This window comes from Gymnogyps californianus, chromosome 12 (genome assembly GCF_018139145.2).
Source record: "Gymnogyps californianus isolate 813 chromosome 12, ASM1813914v2, whole genome shotgun sequence".
Lineage (NCBI taxonomy): Eukaryota > Metazoa > Chordata > Aves > Accipitriformes > Cathartidae > Gymnogyps > Gymnogyps californianus.
The window spans coordinates 4,613,499-4,632,500 of record NC_059482.1 but is presented as its reverse complement, the minus strand read 5'-3'; the positions used below and the strand labels follow the sequence as shown (position 1 = coordinate 4,632,500).

Sequence of the window (19,002 nt, the reverse complement as noted above, 5' to 3'; positions counted from 1 at the left end):
AATTCTTAGTTTGATTCCTATTACGTTTTTGATGAGAAAGCTCATTAACCCATTCTTAAATCTTGAAAGAGTCTGTGCAAAAGAGGTAAATAAAAGTAAAAATGATATGTCAGAATATGAGTAGTGTCATTCAGGTTAAGAATAGTAAAGATTCCCATTGCCAGAACATTAGAAAAACTGTTTGTTTTTAAAAAAAAGTCTGATCTGCATAAAGCTGTAGTGGCAGAATTTCTGCAAATCTTTCATTACATTGTTATTATCTGTTTCTACTTTCATTTAATTTAACACATAGTTTGATAGTCAGATTTAAAAAAAAATGTATCTGACAATAATAGGGACTGGATTTTCTTTTCTATGAAAATCTGTGAAGGGTGAACATATCACATCAGGAACCTCACAGGCAGCCATTTCAACACAATGTTACTGACTCTTTCTGGGCAGTGAATATAATATCAAGATCACAAGGCAGATAAATCACTGAATAGCTTTTCTTCAAAACGCTAAGCACAACATGTAAGAATTCTACCTCTGGAAAAAATAAAACCATTGTGTGAACAAACACATTTGCTTTCTTTGTAAATGAAAAGCTCACTGAATAAGCTACTGCTTGTACTCTATGTCTTGCATTTACCTTTCCCACTCTGAACTGAGCATGACTAGCTGCAAATCCCTAGTGACTGCTGGAGCTCCCTTCCAATTCTTGCAGTGGCTCCTCTGTGTGGATGGTTGAGGCCATGCAGGTTTTCTTTTGCAGTCCTAAACTCTGGTTTGTTGACAACAACTTTGTAGGTAGAAACCCCTAGCCATTACAGACTCCAGATTATCATCCTGCCAGATCTGCTGGCCGACATCCATGTGTAGGTGCTCCTTTACAATTTCATCCAATATAAACTGGGATAATCGCTATATATGCCTCTTAAACTGTAGAGGGAAGGTGGGATAAATAGTAGCCACTTAACAGGCAGAGTTTCTGCAAAGACATGTTTCCCTCCTATGTGTAGATGAACCACATGAAATCCCAAGCTCTCTCTCAAAGGAATCTTTTTCTTGCTTTCTCTGTGTTTCCTTCTGATAGTGAGGGAAGAAGAAAGAGCATTCCCAGCTCTTCATGAGGATCTTGGATTTATTTCTTAGATAGGCTACGGCTCTTCATTCCTCTAGTATGTTATCCACCATAGTATGAAAAACAGGTGATTCTCAACTAGTGATGACTCCAAGCATCATTTTAAAATATATACTCCTATAATAGGTTACTTTCTGGAAAAGCTCCATATCTTCCACAAGAAGATGTGAAAGTGATTTTTCAAACTTGCAGTTCTCTCTAGCTGCACTGAGAAATATTTATATTCTCCCTCTCATGTTTTGGGTTAGGAGTTTTGGTATCACTAGCTCCTGTGGCAGATAGTTTGCTGATCCTCTAGACATGTCACTCATCTAAACATCACGAGTTTCTCTGACACTGATGTATTGCAGAGAGATTTAAAAAATATCATCTTCAAGACACTTACTAAAAGTGACACAAAGCATGATATCAGCTGCCCATATACTTTGAATAGAGGCTGATAACTGAAATGTTATCTTTTTTGGCTAGAATTTCTTTATTTAAAAAATTGAAAGGAATTAGCTCTATGGATGTTTAGGTGTTAAAATCCTAATGTGACAAATGACTATCTAAGAGGGGAAAAGAAGTGTACTTATAACAAAAAAACTTCAAGTGGCAGAATTTGCAAAAAGAGCTGGTTAATTACTAAATGCTGGCACATATTCTGCTAGTACGAAGGGCCCAATGGTCACTAAGTTCAGCTGCAATGAAAGATAGTAAAACTTAGAAATTCAAGATTGAAGACATACCATGCATTTTGTAGATGTATGGGGCAATAATTTCAATTCAGGAGAGAGAGGATTGGACGGCCCAAAAGGTGAGAAAAATCTGAAAGATTCTCACTGCCCATGTTTTTCAGTCCTTTCTTAGGGCCAAGGAATATGACTACAAAAGGCAGAAGTCAGTCTCTGTTGATTAATCCCAATACATCCTCTTTTTCTTGCAAATATCCCTAGTTTCCGAACGGGTTTTGCTGTCTGGATAAAATTAACTCCTTGTTATAGAAGTAGTAAGGATGTATCACAGTTAATGCTTGAAAAAAACTGAGTTTTCTATCTTAAAAGTTTGATTTTTGCATCAAGTATCAATACTTTCAGAATGCTCAGTGCTTAAGAGAGCAAAAAGGAAAACGTCTGGAAGTAGTTTACAACCAGCATGACTCAAGTAGAGTTAGTACTGAAAAGTAAATGGAATTACTTCAAAGTCGCTATAGGAATAATTGCTCAGTTATATTGGAGTTGCAGCTCAGAGTACTTGGGACTCTACAAGAGTTACCCCAGAGATGCTTCAGGAGAGAAAGTTTTGTGTGCTTTAATATGAAAATCAATCACTATTCTTTTTTTTCTCAAAATACAATAAAGCTTTGGAAACGGAGCGATTAACAACTCTACCTTTAGTCAAGAGCAGTATCAAATATATACTTACATACTTGTGAGTGTAATGAACACCTAACCCTAATATTGTTGGAAATTCACCAAACATATATGCATCTGTATGCTGTGTTGACACCTTGGCAAGGGAGAGAATTTCCCAGTGCCAGAAATTAGGATTACACACCGGTCATCTTCCCATGAGAAAACAAAGAAAAGAAAACCCTTATATTAATGTTTAATACCAAAAAGTAAAAAAGAATCTAGCTATAAAACTGTGGTTTCAGTCCAGATTCCTAAACGTATTTTTTTAACATAAAAAAGATATTGTCAGATACATATGTGGTTATTTTTAGTGTTCCGCTAGCATAATTCAGATTTCCCAGTGCCGTTATTGTGGGATAGTTCCTCTAGCATCAATGGGACATTACTTTTGATTCCCCAAATGCCAATCAGATAACAGGTTCATCTTTCTCATTTTATTTTCGCTTTCTTTTATCTTTCCTGTTTTCTTATCACTTCCTGTTTTTAAGGTGTATGTAGCAAAAATTATTTAAAATACACTGTTTTGTAGGAGATTTTATCTTAATACCATCAGCAAGAAAATTCTTTCTCTCCAAATTCTGCCTAATTGTACCTATCCTTTGTGCTGGAGTATCTAATTACAATGACATGAATTAAAATGGGGGGGGGAAGGGGGGGGATTCAGCTTTTACTCTCAGTGTAATTGTATTCTTTTGGCTTCTGTGAAGCATTAGGTAGCATTTCTCTATTTAGTTGTGTCAACATCCCATAGTCTTCAGTCTGTACTATTGAGTTATATAAAACTCTATTCAAGGTTAAAAAACAAAACCCTCTTAGACTACATGAATAACATTAGGTTTTATTTTTCTGTTTATATACTTAGTAAATCAATTAAAAGGTAATCTGAGAAGGCAGAATGTGAATAAAGTTGGTATATTTGACTGAATTGTACATTTTAGTTCTTGGAACAGATAAACCCAGGTAAATACACAGAAATATCCTGAAGAAACATCGCTTTGAAGAGACCTGGAGATGGATAAATTGTTGAATTAAGCACATATAAATATATAGGGTCATGTTAATCAAATTCTCCTCTGCTTCTCTTTTGGACTGGAGAATCCACTAGTATTTCACTTGCAATACATTCATGTAACTTTTTGCCTACTTGTTTTTCATTTTTATATATTAAGCAAAGTGCAAAAATTGAAATCTTAATTAAAATATAGCTAGAACGTGCCAGAGAGACTAATGACAGCCTTTGAATATGTTTTTAGTTGTAAATGTTGGACATTACATCCGTATTAAGTATATATAAACATTTCAGAAGCTGAAAATCTAGAGCATAAATGAAGTCATTCAATCATGTGGTTGATTGCTGTAGAATTAAAGAAGTTCCATTTACCAGAGGAGGGCTAGCCTTTTCTTTATGTACGTTATATACTTTTTTGATATGGCTATGAAAGTTCCCTAAATGATTGATTTTTTCCTTGCTGGAAGATCACTGAATTCTCTGTCAGTGATCAAAATGCTTCTGTTTATGCATATAATTCAGTTTTGCTGATTACTTTTTACAGTTTGCTTTTGACATCTTTAATTTGATCTGTCTTGTGTCATGGATTTTATTTTTTTTTTAAGGCAAACCCATTTTCCTTCAGAGGAAATCCATAAAGCATCATACTCTCTGCAGTACAAGTATAAGCTGACTCCTTCAAGACCATATATAAATCACTCTTAAGGGAAGATATTGCTCACTCAGAAAAGTGATTTGTAAACACTTTAAGTTTGTGCCATATTATACTACCATCTTCAAATAGGTACCTCCATCTAAAATATGAATTCTGCCTTGTAGGTTGATGGTACCGTGGAGCAGTATTTATGAATGTTGACTTTTCCTTTTTGACATACAACATATGATGACTTCAGACCATGTTGCCTGACACTGCTCATTTAATGATTTTTAGAATACTGGACCACAACCTGCCCTAGATGAGATGTTATTTTCAACAGAAGAATTGAATATCCTTACCACCTTAATTTTTCTTTATGGTATTTATACTAGGACATTGCCTTGCATAAAGTTTGAAAGTACACTTAGATGGGCCAGGCAACATACACACTACAGATGAAATGCATGGTAGTGCTGATAGGGGAGGAGAGTTACAATCTTTGAAATGGGGGTAATTCCACTGACAATTATGAAAATATTTCAGCTTTAAGGGACTGCAGCAGAAAAGAGGCCCTAGAATCTGGCCTTTGCTTCTGCAGTGAAGAGGAGGGGAAGTAAATTTTATTCCAAATGTATTTCAATTTAATAAACATCTGTCATGTATATTTAAAACTGCCATTTCAGGATTGTAATTATATCATCTGAAAATAAGTCCTCCTCAAAAGAGAATTGAAGTTGACAGGCTGAAGAAAATGAAACATGACGTTGCTCGTTCTCCTTTCGTCCTAGAGCTAAAATTTAAATTAATTTTCCTCTTCTTGTCAGAAAGTATTTTAATTGGAAATTATTTTTGATTGCAGTTTTCAGAGAGCAATAGGATTCTTCCCATTGTGTGTGTACAGAAGTTGTTCAGTGTCTCCATAGTATTTTACTAAATTAATCATTTGCGGATATTTTAAATAGTTGACAGCTGTACTGGTAATTCTAAAGAAGGTTAAAAAATTAAAAAACCTGAGATAAATGTAAAGATTTTTTTTGTTCCTCAGCACCTTTGCATACAGCCGTGTTGTGTTTGTTGCTATAGTTACCTGCTTGTTGGGAGAAATGAATATTTGATATTAGCGGTAACTAGACTGTAAAAATTAGATATCCTGCTTCAGTTCAATTTAGGTTTATCACAATTTTTTTACAGCTGAATTTCCTTTAAAAATGTTGAAGTAAAGTTACAGAGCTATATTCTTATGGGAGGTACAAGTCTCTATAGCCCTGTAAGTTCATTCACACTCATTCCACAGTCCTCTGATGAGCTAAAAGATCCTAATTAAATTTTCTTCCAATATACTTTCATTTTCAGCTTTCAGACCTCCTATAATAGCAGTTTCTCCTATTAATATCTTAATCTAAATATCACAGAGGACAATGGTAGTCATGCCACGGCCGTCACAGATGGTGGCTTTCTGTGCAGAAACAGGGTGACCCAGCCTACAAGGGATCGAATATAGGTGTTTGGCCTAATATCTCACTTCTGAATTATTTCTGGTTTGGCATAATGCTTTTTTGACACCTGATTCAGCTGTCACCAGACAGTGAAGCACCAGAAGGTACAGGAATGCAGCTCTAAATAGCTATCCAGGTAACAATTCAGTGGAAGTTGCACATTGGGGAGGAAAAAGGTCTGCATAGTAATAAAAAGAATATCTGGGTTTATTAGAAAAATTACAAGATTGAAGCAGTTGCTACTTTGACGTTTACCTTAGCGTTGGCACTTTACTGCGTGCATGAAAATCTTTGGCAGAAAGAGTGACTTGAGGAAAAATGTTGCTCTGAGATGTTTTTATGCAATGCTATCTTACCCATGAGAAGTGACAGAAATCCTGCTGGCTGCATTATCTTTCATTACCGTAATTTCTGTTGTCTTAGAAATTTCTGAATCATCTCTGTGTACTTTCATTAATGTATCCTTGATAAAATACAAAACTTACAGAAGAGACAAACTGAAGAGAGATCACAGTTTCCCTAGAGGATTTTTGCCTTTTAAATGAACAATGAGTTCATATGGTAAGTGCTGAAATGAGAGAGAGAGTTTTTCAGCGGAATTTGTCAAAAGTGTACCTCTAATATCTGGAAGTCCAGAGATTTCCACTAATGTGATTAAATGTTTGAGAATACAAAAGAAAGACAGTAAAATCTGTGCTGATGGTAATAAAGGTCTGATTTAGGCTTTCCTTTTTCTTGGAAAGTTGTCTCCATTGATTTTTGCGGCAGACTGCAGCAGGTCCAAGGCAGCTGTGCAGCTGAACAGGGGAATTAGAGATAGCAGGGCTTTTTGCTGGACTCTTGACTTCTCGCCATAGCCTAATTATAACATTAAGGCATCATGTTCCTGCTTTAAAGGAAAAATAATCACCAGGTTCTGTACACTGTCGTCACTCCACTTTTAAAGGTGGCACTTTCAGATAACAATAGGTAAAATCATTGCTTTTAGCAGTGTGGCTAAAGAGATGGTTGTAAGAGGTTCAGAGAAGCAGCTAGAAAATTCTAGCACTTCAAAATAGATTGTTTTTTCAAGCCTGTTTTTGCTATGAGAACTGAAAAGGTCTAAGTCCAATCAGAAAGTTTTAGAAACTGTTATGAGTTCATTTGGTTTTGGCTGTGCTTGCAGCAAGAGCTAGTGGTGAGGCAGGGTGTGCTGATCTGTCAGGTCCCTATTACGAAAGGGTAATGTGACTTCCCCCCCAGCCACTTGTCTGATGCATTCTTATGCTTCAAGAGGAATGCTTTCCTACCCCCATCTTTCATGCTAGATCTCTCCATACATCCATCTAGTTTACTGACCTAGCAAGAGGCTAACCCAGCAAGAGAAGCTTGCTGGGTTGCTCAGTTGAATCGACTCAGAAATGCCTGGTGCCTCCCAAAACTGTCATTGGGATGGCACCATGTGGCTGAGCAGAGGGACAGGAAGTCAAGCCTTTCTTTTTCAGCAGTGGTGAGCCATTCCTTAGCTCAGCTGCTTTGGGTAATCCCCTCCCCTGGGTCCATGACTTACTGTCACTTATGTACATAGTTTTATTGATATAAATTGTTCCTTCTTTCAAGGATGTGTAATGCCTGGACGCTTGTTTAGAAACCCAATATAGAGATAGCATTTAACAATGCTGCACCAAAATTTTCAACACCTCCCCCCCCCCAAAACAAACAAACAAAAAAGCCTGAACAAAGCTTCAAGAGTTACACTCCATTTCATCCAGCAGCAGAACAGTGGATAAGGCTGGCAAAACACTTTTACCTTACTGGGTAGCAGTTATGATGTATCTCAGATTGTACCGCCACTCTGAATTCACTGTACACGGCTCTGGCTCTGTAAAGTGCATTGATTTCCTCCCGAGTAGAGAATGACACAGTTGAAGGCACTTTCCACCTTGTAAAAAATGCCCTCAGCACTATGTCATCACCGACAATATGGCCCTTTTTCCTCAGAGAATAAGAAAAGGAATTTGTTTCTTACGTAGTAGAAAATTCCACTAGCAATAGCCTCAAGCCTGCTGTGGATTTTCCATCTTACCTAATTTGTTAAGGGATGGGTGAGTTTTTCCTAAGAACTGTCTTCAGGTAACAGGAATTCTTTAAAATCCAGTTCTTTGGGTACACTGGAAGTAGGGAGGACTTGAAATGTATTGGCTAACAGGGATCCTTCAACTAGTAATTGTGAACTGCTCAAGTACATATAGAGTTATATATATGTAAATCTATGTATGTACATATATGTATATATACATTTTTCTTTTTTTGCATTGAGAGTCCTTTGAAAGACATTTTATAACTGGCTTGCTTTTAATTGGAAAATGGGACATGGAATTTCATATGATTGTGTTGTGGCTGTCATATCTTAGCATGAAAGGCCAATCACATCACAAGGAAAGGTGTAGATACAGTTAATCAAGCTTTTACTAAAGCAGCTATGAAAATGGAGGCTCACAACTTGATTTGAGGGAGGAAGTAATCTTTAAAAAACAAAACTAAGATTCAAGGCTGTGTAAATGAGCAGAATTTCTTCTCAGCTGTAAAGCAGGTCTTGTCTCCTTCCAGGTGGAAGCAGTAGAATAATGAATACCTGGTTCAAAAAGTTTTAATAGAAACTCCTGTCTTGTTAGGCACTTTCCACTAGCATCAATGTATCAGCTTGTTATTTTTTCCCTGTAGTTCATATACCACATTTAGTTTATCAGCCTCTATATGAGGCAAAGAGGATTTGATTACATGATCTGACATATCAGTGTTATTTTTGGGAGGCAAAGGGGTTTGATGATTTGATCTTAGTGACTTGGTAAGTTACTCCTGCTTGAAGAGATGGGATTTAAATTAAACTGAGGATATTTGTTTCCAACAGATAAAGCAAGATATGTTTTTCTTTTTTCATCCCTGAAATGGTAGAAAGAAGTATCTAATTTTTGTTTCATGAAGATAGAAGACAGAAAACTGACACAGATTTTGGAATATAAATTAAGAATTTAGATGACATTTTGAGGAAATGGATAAGCAGAAGATGCCTTGTGCTTTAGTTGGAGCAAAGGCTGTCTTTTCCAATCCTATCCAGGGAAGATAAATTATATAGTATAATTCAGACTATTACTGATAAGTGTAATGGATCAAACAGAATATTCTAAGTTTCAATAAATAGTAGTGAGAAAGGTAACTTTCTAAACATTTTCCTATTTTCTGTACAGCCCATCTCAGAAAATAATAGACAGTATCTTTAAAACAAATCATACAATGCACTGTGGAAAAGATACTAGAAAATTTTATATCATTTTAAACATACTTTTCACTCAGTTATAAATGTTGGAGAAAACTGGAAAAGCATGTTACAGCATTTTGCATATAAATATATTTCCTATTCATATATGGGCATAATGGTAATCACTCGAAGATATGATAGCTGATTTAAGACTTGTAGGCAAAAAGAAATCTGTTGCAAATAGAAGGTAAAGGCTAAGAAATGAATAGTTGCTCTTGTAAGAATTCTAGGAGAAAGTAATGAGTGGAGAAGAAAATGAGTAGCAAATACAAGTTGTTCAAGAATTTGTGAAGGGATTCACAGTACCTAATTTAGGCTTTTGAGCAAGATGTGCTCCTGTATACTCAATGAGGAATGGGCAGTTTGGATCTTAGGCATGTTGCATAGTCCATTACAAATGCTTGTTTCTCTCCACTGATATGACGAGCCAGACTATGCTTAAAAACATTAGATGGTACGAGCCCTCTCCTCACAGACATGAGGGATAAGTGACTACTCTCATCAACTACTGCAAAGAAGCAGCATGGGAAAAGTTGGGGAAATGAAGACCCCAGGACAAATTCTGTTTTGCATGATCATTTCCTCTCTCTGGAATACTGCTGTGTGGCTTTTTTACTATTGTGCAAACATCTGGAGAGGTACAATTATGTGTATTCAAAATCTCAGTCACGTGAATTCAGTTGAAAATAATTTTAGGATTTTCTTCTTCCTTTTGGCTTTTAGCTCAGTGTACATCTGAAACTCTGAAGAGTGCAAAGATTTTATTTCTGTGGTACATGGATTATATTATCTAATAGCAATCTCCATCATAGCAGAAAAGAGTAGCAACATCTTTACCAGATAAAAGATAGTTCTTCATCTCCAAAGAGCCTCAACCAGTCGCATAATTCATGGCTTTGTTTTTTATCTACTTGTAAAAGCTTCATGAACATTTCTCCTGCTACTATCTGCATCCATCTGGTTCTTAAGTAACAAGAATTAAGAAGAGCACGTCTAGTTGCTGTTCCTATTCCATTTTGTTGTTGTTGTTGTTGAATACTCAGGTTGCTAGGCTGGGACCTAGCTAATGCAGAACCATCCATTTCTGCTTTTCCAAAAGCAGTAAGTTACATGCTGAAGTTGGTAGAGACTGACCAAGAAAAGCACAACTAAGATTGATCTCTTTGTTCAGTCCTTTCCCACAGTAGGGAAAACCTCAAATGGCCTGTCTACACATCTACCTTTTCCTGGGTAATCCATCTCTGGAAACAATCTTTCATATGTATAATTGTCTCCTTGGGAGGACCAGAGACTCCTGTGCTGGTGGCACACTGATTTATTCCTCTGCTAATCCTTGTGTGTTTGGCAACAGAATATTGTTGTAGCTGATACATTAGAAATTTATGTCTTGAAATAATAACTGGATGGATGATGACAGAATAAAAAAGATTGGCTTTGAACTATTTATCTTAAAGCTATTTTCTCATCTGCTTCTATTTATTTTCCTTTTTCTTCTAAAGTTCTAGTCTGATAAATAATATCTTCTCAGTGGCTCTCACCTGATTAATTTCTCTTTTTCCATGAACAACATATATTTAAGAAAATAATATATTTTTTAAAGTTTTCAACATCAGTGAGGTTAAAGAAAAGATATAAAGGAACCAAGAGGAGTTAGAAAATTTTTACTGCAATAATAGAACATAGATCAGCTTACCACTGTGGAATACATCAGAGCAAAACTATGGGAAAAAGTCAGAGAAGAGAAATAGGGATAGGGAAATTTGTAGAAGACAATGAAGCACAAAAAATAATCTGTTGAGTTAGAATTTTGGCTAGTTCACTTGTGCATATTGTATTTATGACTAACAGAATGAAACTGGATAAAGAAAAATATCCAGGAACATTTTCCATCAAAGATTAAACTATGAAATTACCTTCTAAATGAATGTTCACAGTTATACTTTGAAGTAGAACAGAAAAAGAACCAACAACTTCCATGTGTGTACTTTAACAAAAAAAAGCCATTCATAAACAATGTACCAGCCATAAATAATTTTCAGGGTTCAAGATCTTTCATTTCCTACATTTAGAGGTGTTTCTTAAAGATATATTTTGAAGTAAATGGACAATTTTTACAGCGTGGAATTAAAAATACTTAGTTTTGAATCTTCATGCATAACTTTGTGTTTAAGGTTTCAAAAACATAGAATGAGTAATCAAAAAGGAATATATATTTTAAAAGACCTATTAAAGTAAGTCCTTTAAGGAATGTACAGTATAAATCAATTGGTAGATAGTAGTGTTCCTCAGATGTGTGGGGAATATCAGTGGATGTAATGGAAAAGTAAACAGGTGAAAAGCATTCGTGCTATTTCTGAAGAACCCTGATGACTTTTGTGAAGTCATTTCTGAATATCCGGATGTTCATATAATAAGGTGCTATTTAAAGTTAGCACAAACTTCCCTCTATCTCTCGAGATAGCATCAGACTTTTGAAGTCTTTTAAAAGATATAAATGGAGTGCTTCAGAAAAAAATGCAAATCAACATATATAAGCGTGGAAGAAGAATAGAAACAAGAAAGGCTTTAAAATGTTATTTTATCCACATTGTTTTAGATTTTGTGAGTCATCCAAGCTTCTTCTCTACTGTAGAAAATTGCTTCAGAAATTGCTCCAGGCGGTTAGCTCAAAAATCATGTTTCCGGATTTGTTCATAGGCTTACTACACTTGTTCACGTCTGCTCACTCTAAATGGACACTAACAAATACTTTGGTTTTAGTCCCAGACCTTGAACTTAATCAAGGGGCAAGGTTTTCTGAAATCTAAGCATAATTTTTTAATACAAGCCTCACAAATATTTATATTAAGGATTCTTTCTGTACCTCCTTTTGTTACCAGCAAACCAGCTCCCAGTATGGTGAAAAAAAGTGATGGTGATATTACTGGAAAGTAAAAATCTGATAAGGCTGGTGCCTGGAATCAGTATTTGCCTGAGTCGCATAAACAAAACCAGCAGATAAATAATATTTCAAGCTTCTAAAAATGTATGGGACATAATGAGGGATTCAGTGGAAACAGAAACCTTTTGGCAAGTGCTTTGCTGCATGCTGACCCTATTAATTGATGGAGAGAATATTGCTGAATGTTGAGGGTAATTTCTTTATCGTCAAAGAGGCTCTAGTTTCAAGGCACCCTGCAAAGATTTGCATTGACATTCACAGTTTAAGCTTCAAGAGAAGATAGCCCTGGTGGGAAGTCTCTGATGTTTTTATTGGAAAAAAAATTAAATTCTTCATTTTTTGTGTTTAAATGTACTTTATTTAATAGCATTGAATATTCCTTTGGTTATTGTTGTTGTAAGAGTGGGCTGGTAGTTTGATCACCACAACGGGCATGTCCAAACCTGACAGTAAGCCAAAGACACATTCCTCCAGAAGCTACACAAAATCTCTGGTCCATGTAAAGCCCTTGCTTAGTGGTCGTTTTTCCCACCCTAGCAAAGATGAAGTTAACACCATCAAAGTGAAACTTGATGGATATAGTGAATATATACCTCACCTGGGTGAGACCATGTGGCAATAGGATGCTGAACATTAGAGACTGGAGGCAAAATTTCCAATCCAGATGGGTAAAATTAGATATTTTCCTCCATATTTAATCTTTTAAATAAATGGGGTCAGAGATTCAAAAGTACTGAGTTTTCCAAGAGGTGGGACTGCTCAACACCTTTGAAATTAGACTGTTTTCCACATAGTTGGTGAAAGAAAGATGTAAGAACCTCATTTTAGACAACCGGAATGTCAGATTCAATTGTATTGGGTTAATCTTGGCTATCTCATGAAAAGGAAATGGCAATAGAGAGATCATATCAATATTCCAGGTAGCAGCAGAGGGGAAGTAATATTTTAAAAATATAATTTACATGAAAATGTTCCTCAAAGACATGCATTACAAATACAAAGGATATGAAGGATATAAAATGAGCTAATAGAAGGAGGAAGACAGCAATACATTTTATTACATCCCCTTTAATCACAGGAAAATCCATTTTCAGCTAATCAGCTATTGATATGCAGAATGATAGGTTCTCGCAAGTTCAAACAGATGTTTCATCTGAAGATGCCCCACTCTGTAGCCTGTAGTTCACTTGATCTGTTCCTTTTCCACACATGTAAGCAGGTAAGGAAATAATAGAAAAGATTTGAAAAATGTTTACCTAGAAAAAACATACTGCACACTTAGATCACAGGCTTGAAGACAACTTTCATGAGTAAAGTGTGTTTATTTTACTACCAGGTGAAGTCTTTCAAATCTTTGGTTCATCAATAAAATGGAAATTTGTTAAACAGCACATAGTTTTAAATCAAATGGATCCAGGCCCCGGCAGATCAGAACCTTCTTTTTTGTTACTATTTCTTTGTATACAATTTCTTTGTAAACAACATATATGGAGGCCATGACTATATTATGTTACAGCCTTGAAATACACAGATAAGAGGACTCTCAACCTGTGTCCCCTTATAGAGATCCCTCCTCTGTAGGAGCAGTCTGCAAGTCCCTTATTATACATTAATGAGCAATTCTGTATCCTCAGTTATTGTGAAGAGCTATTTGAGTGCATGAAGAGTTGTTCTTATATGGAAGATAGTAATGTCGTTTTCTATGGAACATATGCAAAAGGGCTGTTCTGCACAGGGAAAGTCTTATTTTGGCCTGAGGTCTTGGACTGTGAATCTTAGATTGAGACGTAATTTGGCTGTCAAAATAGGTTTATTTTCTTCCTAGACTCAGGGTTTATATTATTCCTAGACTTGAGCCATTGTGGCTGTATGATCTTAAATTAAAACACAGTATGCACAATGATAGTGATCCCTATTATTTGACAATATGCACAGATTTTAGATCATATTTTATATAATTATACATTTTTATTATGTTTATTTATGCTGTATATATTCTGCTCATCATACTTGCTGCTCAAGATCAAAAAGCCCCATTATTTACAAAACGAATAGTTTTGATTGTTGCAAATGTGTTTTTGAATGTTGCAAATACTGGAAATCAGGTGTGCTCATGCAGTAGTTACATAAGAGTATTCCTTCAAATTTACTAAATCAGTAGGATTAAACTAATATGTAAAACTCATCAGAGTGGTTTAAGGTAAAACAAGAAAATGTATTCAAGACAACTAACCCTTAAGCCAATTATAGTGAAATCCCAAATCCAAGATGTATTTGTCTGGCTGCATAGGGCTGTATAACCCTGACTCAAGAATGATGGTAGTTATGCATATAAATGCATAGTGTAAGATTAGTGGTATTACAGTATAAAATACACATATGTGTACCTCAAATTTAAGTCATATTCCAGATCTGTGAAACAAGACTGAAACAAAGGAGTGAAATGTGTAAATACCGGACAATGTAGTCTTAGTAATTCTTACACTGAACGAAGAACTCGTTATATAAAGAATACACATAGTTTTCCAGGACATTAGTGGAGGAAAAGCTGGTATGTTGTCATCCCCATGTAGGTAATGCAAGAGAAGGATTTAGTAAGAAGAAAACAGCTTTAAGTTTTGCAGAAGTCCAAGTTTTGAGCATAGCTAGTTAAAGATGGTGGCAGAGCCTGTTCTTACACTCCTGACCTAGGTGAAAAATGCTTATCATGAGTAAAATTTTGCCCTGTTTATACTAAATAATTAAAACAAGTCAAAACCCCCATTTTTCTCTCGCTAGTGAAGACAAGGCTTAGGTTACAGCTTTCCAGAGGAATAAGGATGTTGGCATTCAGCACAGATTATTTGCATTAAATTTATGGTAGACTTCTGATCAGCTGGTCCATTTGCTGACTCAGAGCCTTAGGTGCATGCAGTGTGATGCTGCTTGAGTGCAGTTGATAGGATTTCCATGCATGTGGTCGCTGAAGTTAATGGATCTCGGGCAGAGGAAAGCAGAAGTAGATTTTAGGTGTTAGTCCGTGGCTCTTACTATTCACAACCAGGGCAAGTGTAGGCGGATTCTTATATATATAATGGTTTTCTCATATCCAATGTTCTGCTGATTCATATTTGCTACTGTACTTCTTTACAGGTTACTGTATATCTTTCATTTTGGAAATAAATATTCCGCCCCATGGAAACTGCTGCTTTTCTTATTTCATTCTGTTAATTAGGGTGTCAGAAATGCTCATTCTCTGAACTGAAATGTTGGAAAACAGTACCTATTTCATGAAAATACTCAGCTACTATTTTTAATCCCTTCCTTTTGCTATCTGAGACTGTATGCTGTATTTATAGTATTTTTGGAAAAAAACAGAGGCAAGTTGAGAAGAAATGCTTTACAAGCTTGTACATTCTCATGAGGCTTTTCATATAAACCTTCTCCTTCTTAGAGAATGTTAGATGGGTATGCTTATGAAGGGGTTTTATTTAACTGCATTAAAAGAGAGAAGTCTTGATCTGTCCCAGATACTTCTTACCTTCCAAAAACTTTTCTGCATGGCCTGATTTTAACTGGGCCATTTGATTTCTTGTTAATTTTGCTCTGTACAACAAACAAAACACAGGAGACAAAATAATTTTTAGAAGTCATTTTAAGCATGGGAGGTTTAGTTAAAGAGTGAAGCATCACTAATTTTATCAGGCCATATAAACAGAAGGAAAAATAAGTCTAAATAATAGAAAGGTCAAAATCATGGGTATCTATAGTTATTAGCAGAGCTTTATGGGGCATTAAGAAATGGTATTCCCTGGTAACTTCTAAACCTATTTTGATAATTGACAAATAAATCTAATTGCTTGCCTTACAGCCATGATTTTTTTTTGTTTGTTTCCCTAGAGCTAAGCGCTATAGATGTTGAAAATTACATTCTGTCCTCAGAACTTTGAAATGTTATAACTGAATGTGACACCTGGGCCTCCATTTGAACCTTCATTCATCTTGGACCTTTGATGTAGTAAAAGAGCATTTGGGAAAGCTAACATCACACTCTCTTGTAGCTGCATTAGGCTCTACAGTGCTAAGAGGAAAAAAAACCGTATTGGTGTGGAGCTTATTTTAGGCAAAGATTGTAGACCTGTTGGGTAAGAAGAATCTGTATCCCATCATCTGTATCAGCACAGAAACGTACTGAGGATTTTTCTAGATGACCAACACTGAATATGATCAGTCATGTGCTTAAGGACTGCAGAATGATTGTCCTTCATTAAAAGTTGGTTATGACGTAATTGTTTGTGAAGCCAAGTGTGGCAGCAGTTGAATGCCCATGCCTGCATATGCATGGCCCTTGCTAACTTGCTCCATCTAGGGGATACTTTACATAATTCATGTTTTCACATACACTTTAAGCCTTTTAAGTCTTTTAACACCATTTAAATTGGATTTACACTAGTGTAATGGAATCAAAATCTAGCCTGTGAACAGCAAAAATCTACTTCATTCATACAACAATATGATCATAGCACTTGTTTTACTTACTGGTACTTGTTTTACTTACCGGTATTTAGTAAATGTATAAAACCAGTTTATTGTTTGAGGGTCTGACTTCCAATGTTACTTCAACATAACCTCAATTTAAGCTGCTCAGTAAAATATTTAGAAAATGTGTGTTTGGCCCATGTAGAGGCTTCTATGGACCACATCTTTCATCTGTTGTTAAATTAATCCAGTTTTGTAAAATTTTTAATACAAGAATGAAATTTGAAATGTTTCACAGTGCATGAAGATAAGTTAAAGATAGATTTTATGCTGAACAGAGTTTTCACAAAGGTGTTTTGACTCTCTCATACAGTAGTCTAGAAATAGTTTTAATGTCTTTGAAACAATTTGCATGACCTAGAACCACAAATGCTAGTAATAAGATGCTGCTCGCCTTTCTTGCATGACCATTCTCTGTGCTGGCTCTGCATTCTAGAAGTATTTCAAGTGAAAGACAGAGTCAGTCATTAGCTGCAAGAAGCACATGTTTCATCACATTAGACACTGCTAATTTGCTTTAAACTGATGCCTGGGCCTGAATCAGAACATTCGACTTTCATCTAGGCACGTTATTTCTTACTCATTGATACTGATTTTTAATGTATTAACAGTGTAAAAATACTTTAATTGAGCTAAAGTCGTGCATACTCTTTTCATCAGTAATACTTGTGTCATTAGCTGTATATTTTAAAGGTATTTAGTTGCAACAGGCAAAATTTTATGCAAAATTAGAGTAACTGTTACATCATTAGTTACAACCTACACCAAAACATTTGGTTTGTGAAGTAGCTCATTCCTAGATGTGAGCTCAACAAAAAGCATAGCTTCATTCTGCTACTGTTTTTAAAAACCCAAGGGTAGAGGTTAATGATCAGGAGAGTAGAGTGAGTAACACCAGAAATAAGTTTAGGCTACTGTTGTTGAGCTGAAATATGAGAAATAACACACTTGCAGGTATTTGGCCACTAATCAGGGTGGGGAGGAAAAAAACCCTTTAAACAGGGACCCCACAGCAGTATAAACTCTGGATGGTTGAGGATGATAATGCTAAAAAATACTGCATTCAGATACACTTTCTGGTATGAGGTCTCAGTTACGTTCCCAGTCCAGTTGATTCTTTCCCCTGAAAGCCATACGGTGCTTCCATTGGTGTCATCTGTAACCATGTTGGTATTCAAAGGAGTGCGTATCCCGTGCTGTCCTGGTGGGTTTTGTGCTTTCTGAGTGTCACTGGGTCACCCAAGGATGCCAGCCAGTAAGTTTGTCTTTCAGTGGTAACTGAAGTGACAGGGATGTGGCAGCTGAAATACAACCTAAATTTACACAGGTTAAAAATGCGTGTTGAAACCAGATTCGGATCTGATTGAGAAAGGAAATCTGACTTTTTGATTACTGTGAGGGAGGCAGGACAGTGACACTTCTATCAACTTCCAGTGCTCTGCAATAGCACTTAATTCAAAATAGTCCTTGTTGTTTAGACCCTCTCTGGGGACTTACCCAACCTTGTTAGCCTTGTACGTACAGTCATTCTCCCCTCTGCTCCAACCAAGACCTCTTAGTGCCCTCGCCCTGCAATTGCATAGCCTGGAGTCAGCTTTCCCCGGTCCTCACCCTCACAAGGTTTTGAACTTTGCTGCCTGTCTCTTTTTGAATGAGTGAGCTACTTGCAGGCTTGGCATTTTCATTTAACCTTCCCTTGGATTCGCTTATGGCCAGATCTCTGTGTGTGCTCTCGCTGCAATGCTCTCTGTTAGACACTGAAAATATAACTTGTATTGTCTTGCAATGAGAACAGCAAATTACTCTTATTACTCATTTCCAGTCCTTTGCTGCAGCAATCCGTTATGAAAGAAATAACCACTAAAACTAACAGAAAAGGACAAAAAGAGCAGCTAAGCTGAAATTGCAACTACCTTTCAACATTGATGACTGTCTGCTTCCAAATTATTCTGCTCTTTGTGGCCCCTCTCATTCAAGATCTCCCAGGTGCTTGCCCCATAGTGAGAATACCTTTCAGTGCCTCTGAGAGCAAAAGTAATTATTATTACACCAGTTTCATAGGTGGGGAAGATGAAGGATGAAGCATGGAAATATTGAACGTCTAGGCCAAAATCAGGTAGGAAATTTGAATTCATAAAATTTACTTAAATCACTACTAAAATAAAAGAAAAATATACAAGTAAAGCTGAACATAACTATACTTACACATTTTTCTAAATCAGACCCTGTGAGTGTTCATTTTCTCTTTTTAAATGCCTTACAGATGTTTAATGTTGTGATTAATATGGAAAGAAATTAGTGACTTCTTGCATTATTTTATACTTTTACAGTTCAGCATTGTACTTAGGCAGTGCAATAAGTCAACTGCAGTGAAGAGCTCAATGCTTCGGAGTATATTTTCCATCTGTCTGACAGTAAAAACTGCACCTGCACAAGTTAGGCCACTGTTTTGAAAATGAGTTTCCATACCTAGAAAATTGGTCTTGCAAACTCAGAAGAGAAAGCTTTTTGTGAGATATAAGATAGCTCCTGCTTTAGCTGGATTAGAAATCCTACACAAATAGTTCCCAGTGCAGTAGGCATCAA

At 36.1% G+C, this 19,002-nt stretch overlaps 1 protein-coding gene across 4 annotated transcripts in view; it reads left to right on the top strand.

The window, feature by feature from the left end:
• CDH13 (cadherin 13) overlaps positions 1-19,002 on the top strand; it is a 521,353-nt gene that overhangs the window by 367,532 nt on the left and 134,819 nt on the right. The window contains exon 8 of one of the 4 annotated variants that reach the window (XM_050904354.1): positions 4,346-4,421. The exons of the other annotated variants lie outside the window; for them this stretch is intronic. Within the exon in view, the coding sequence (XP_050760311.1) occupies positions 4,346-4,375 (30 nt within the window). The 3' untranslated portion in view covers positions 4,376-4,421. Of the gene's footprint in view, positions 1-4,345; positions 4,422-19,002 lie in introns of those variants that run through there. 4 annotated transcript variants of the gene reach the window in all.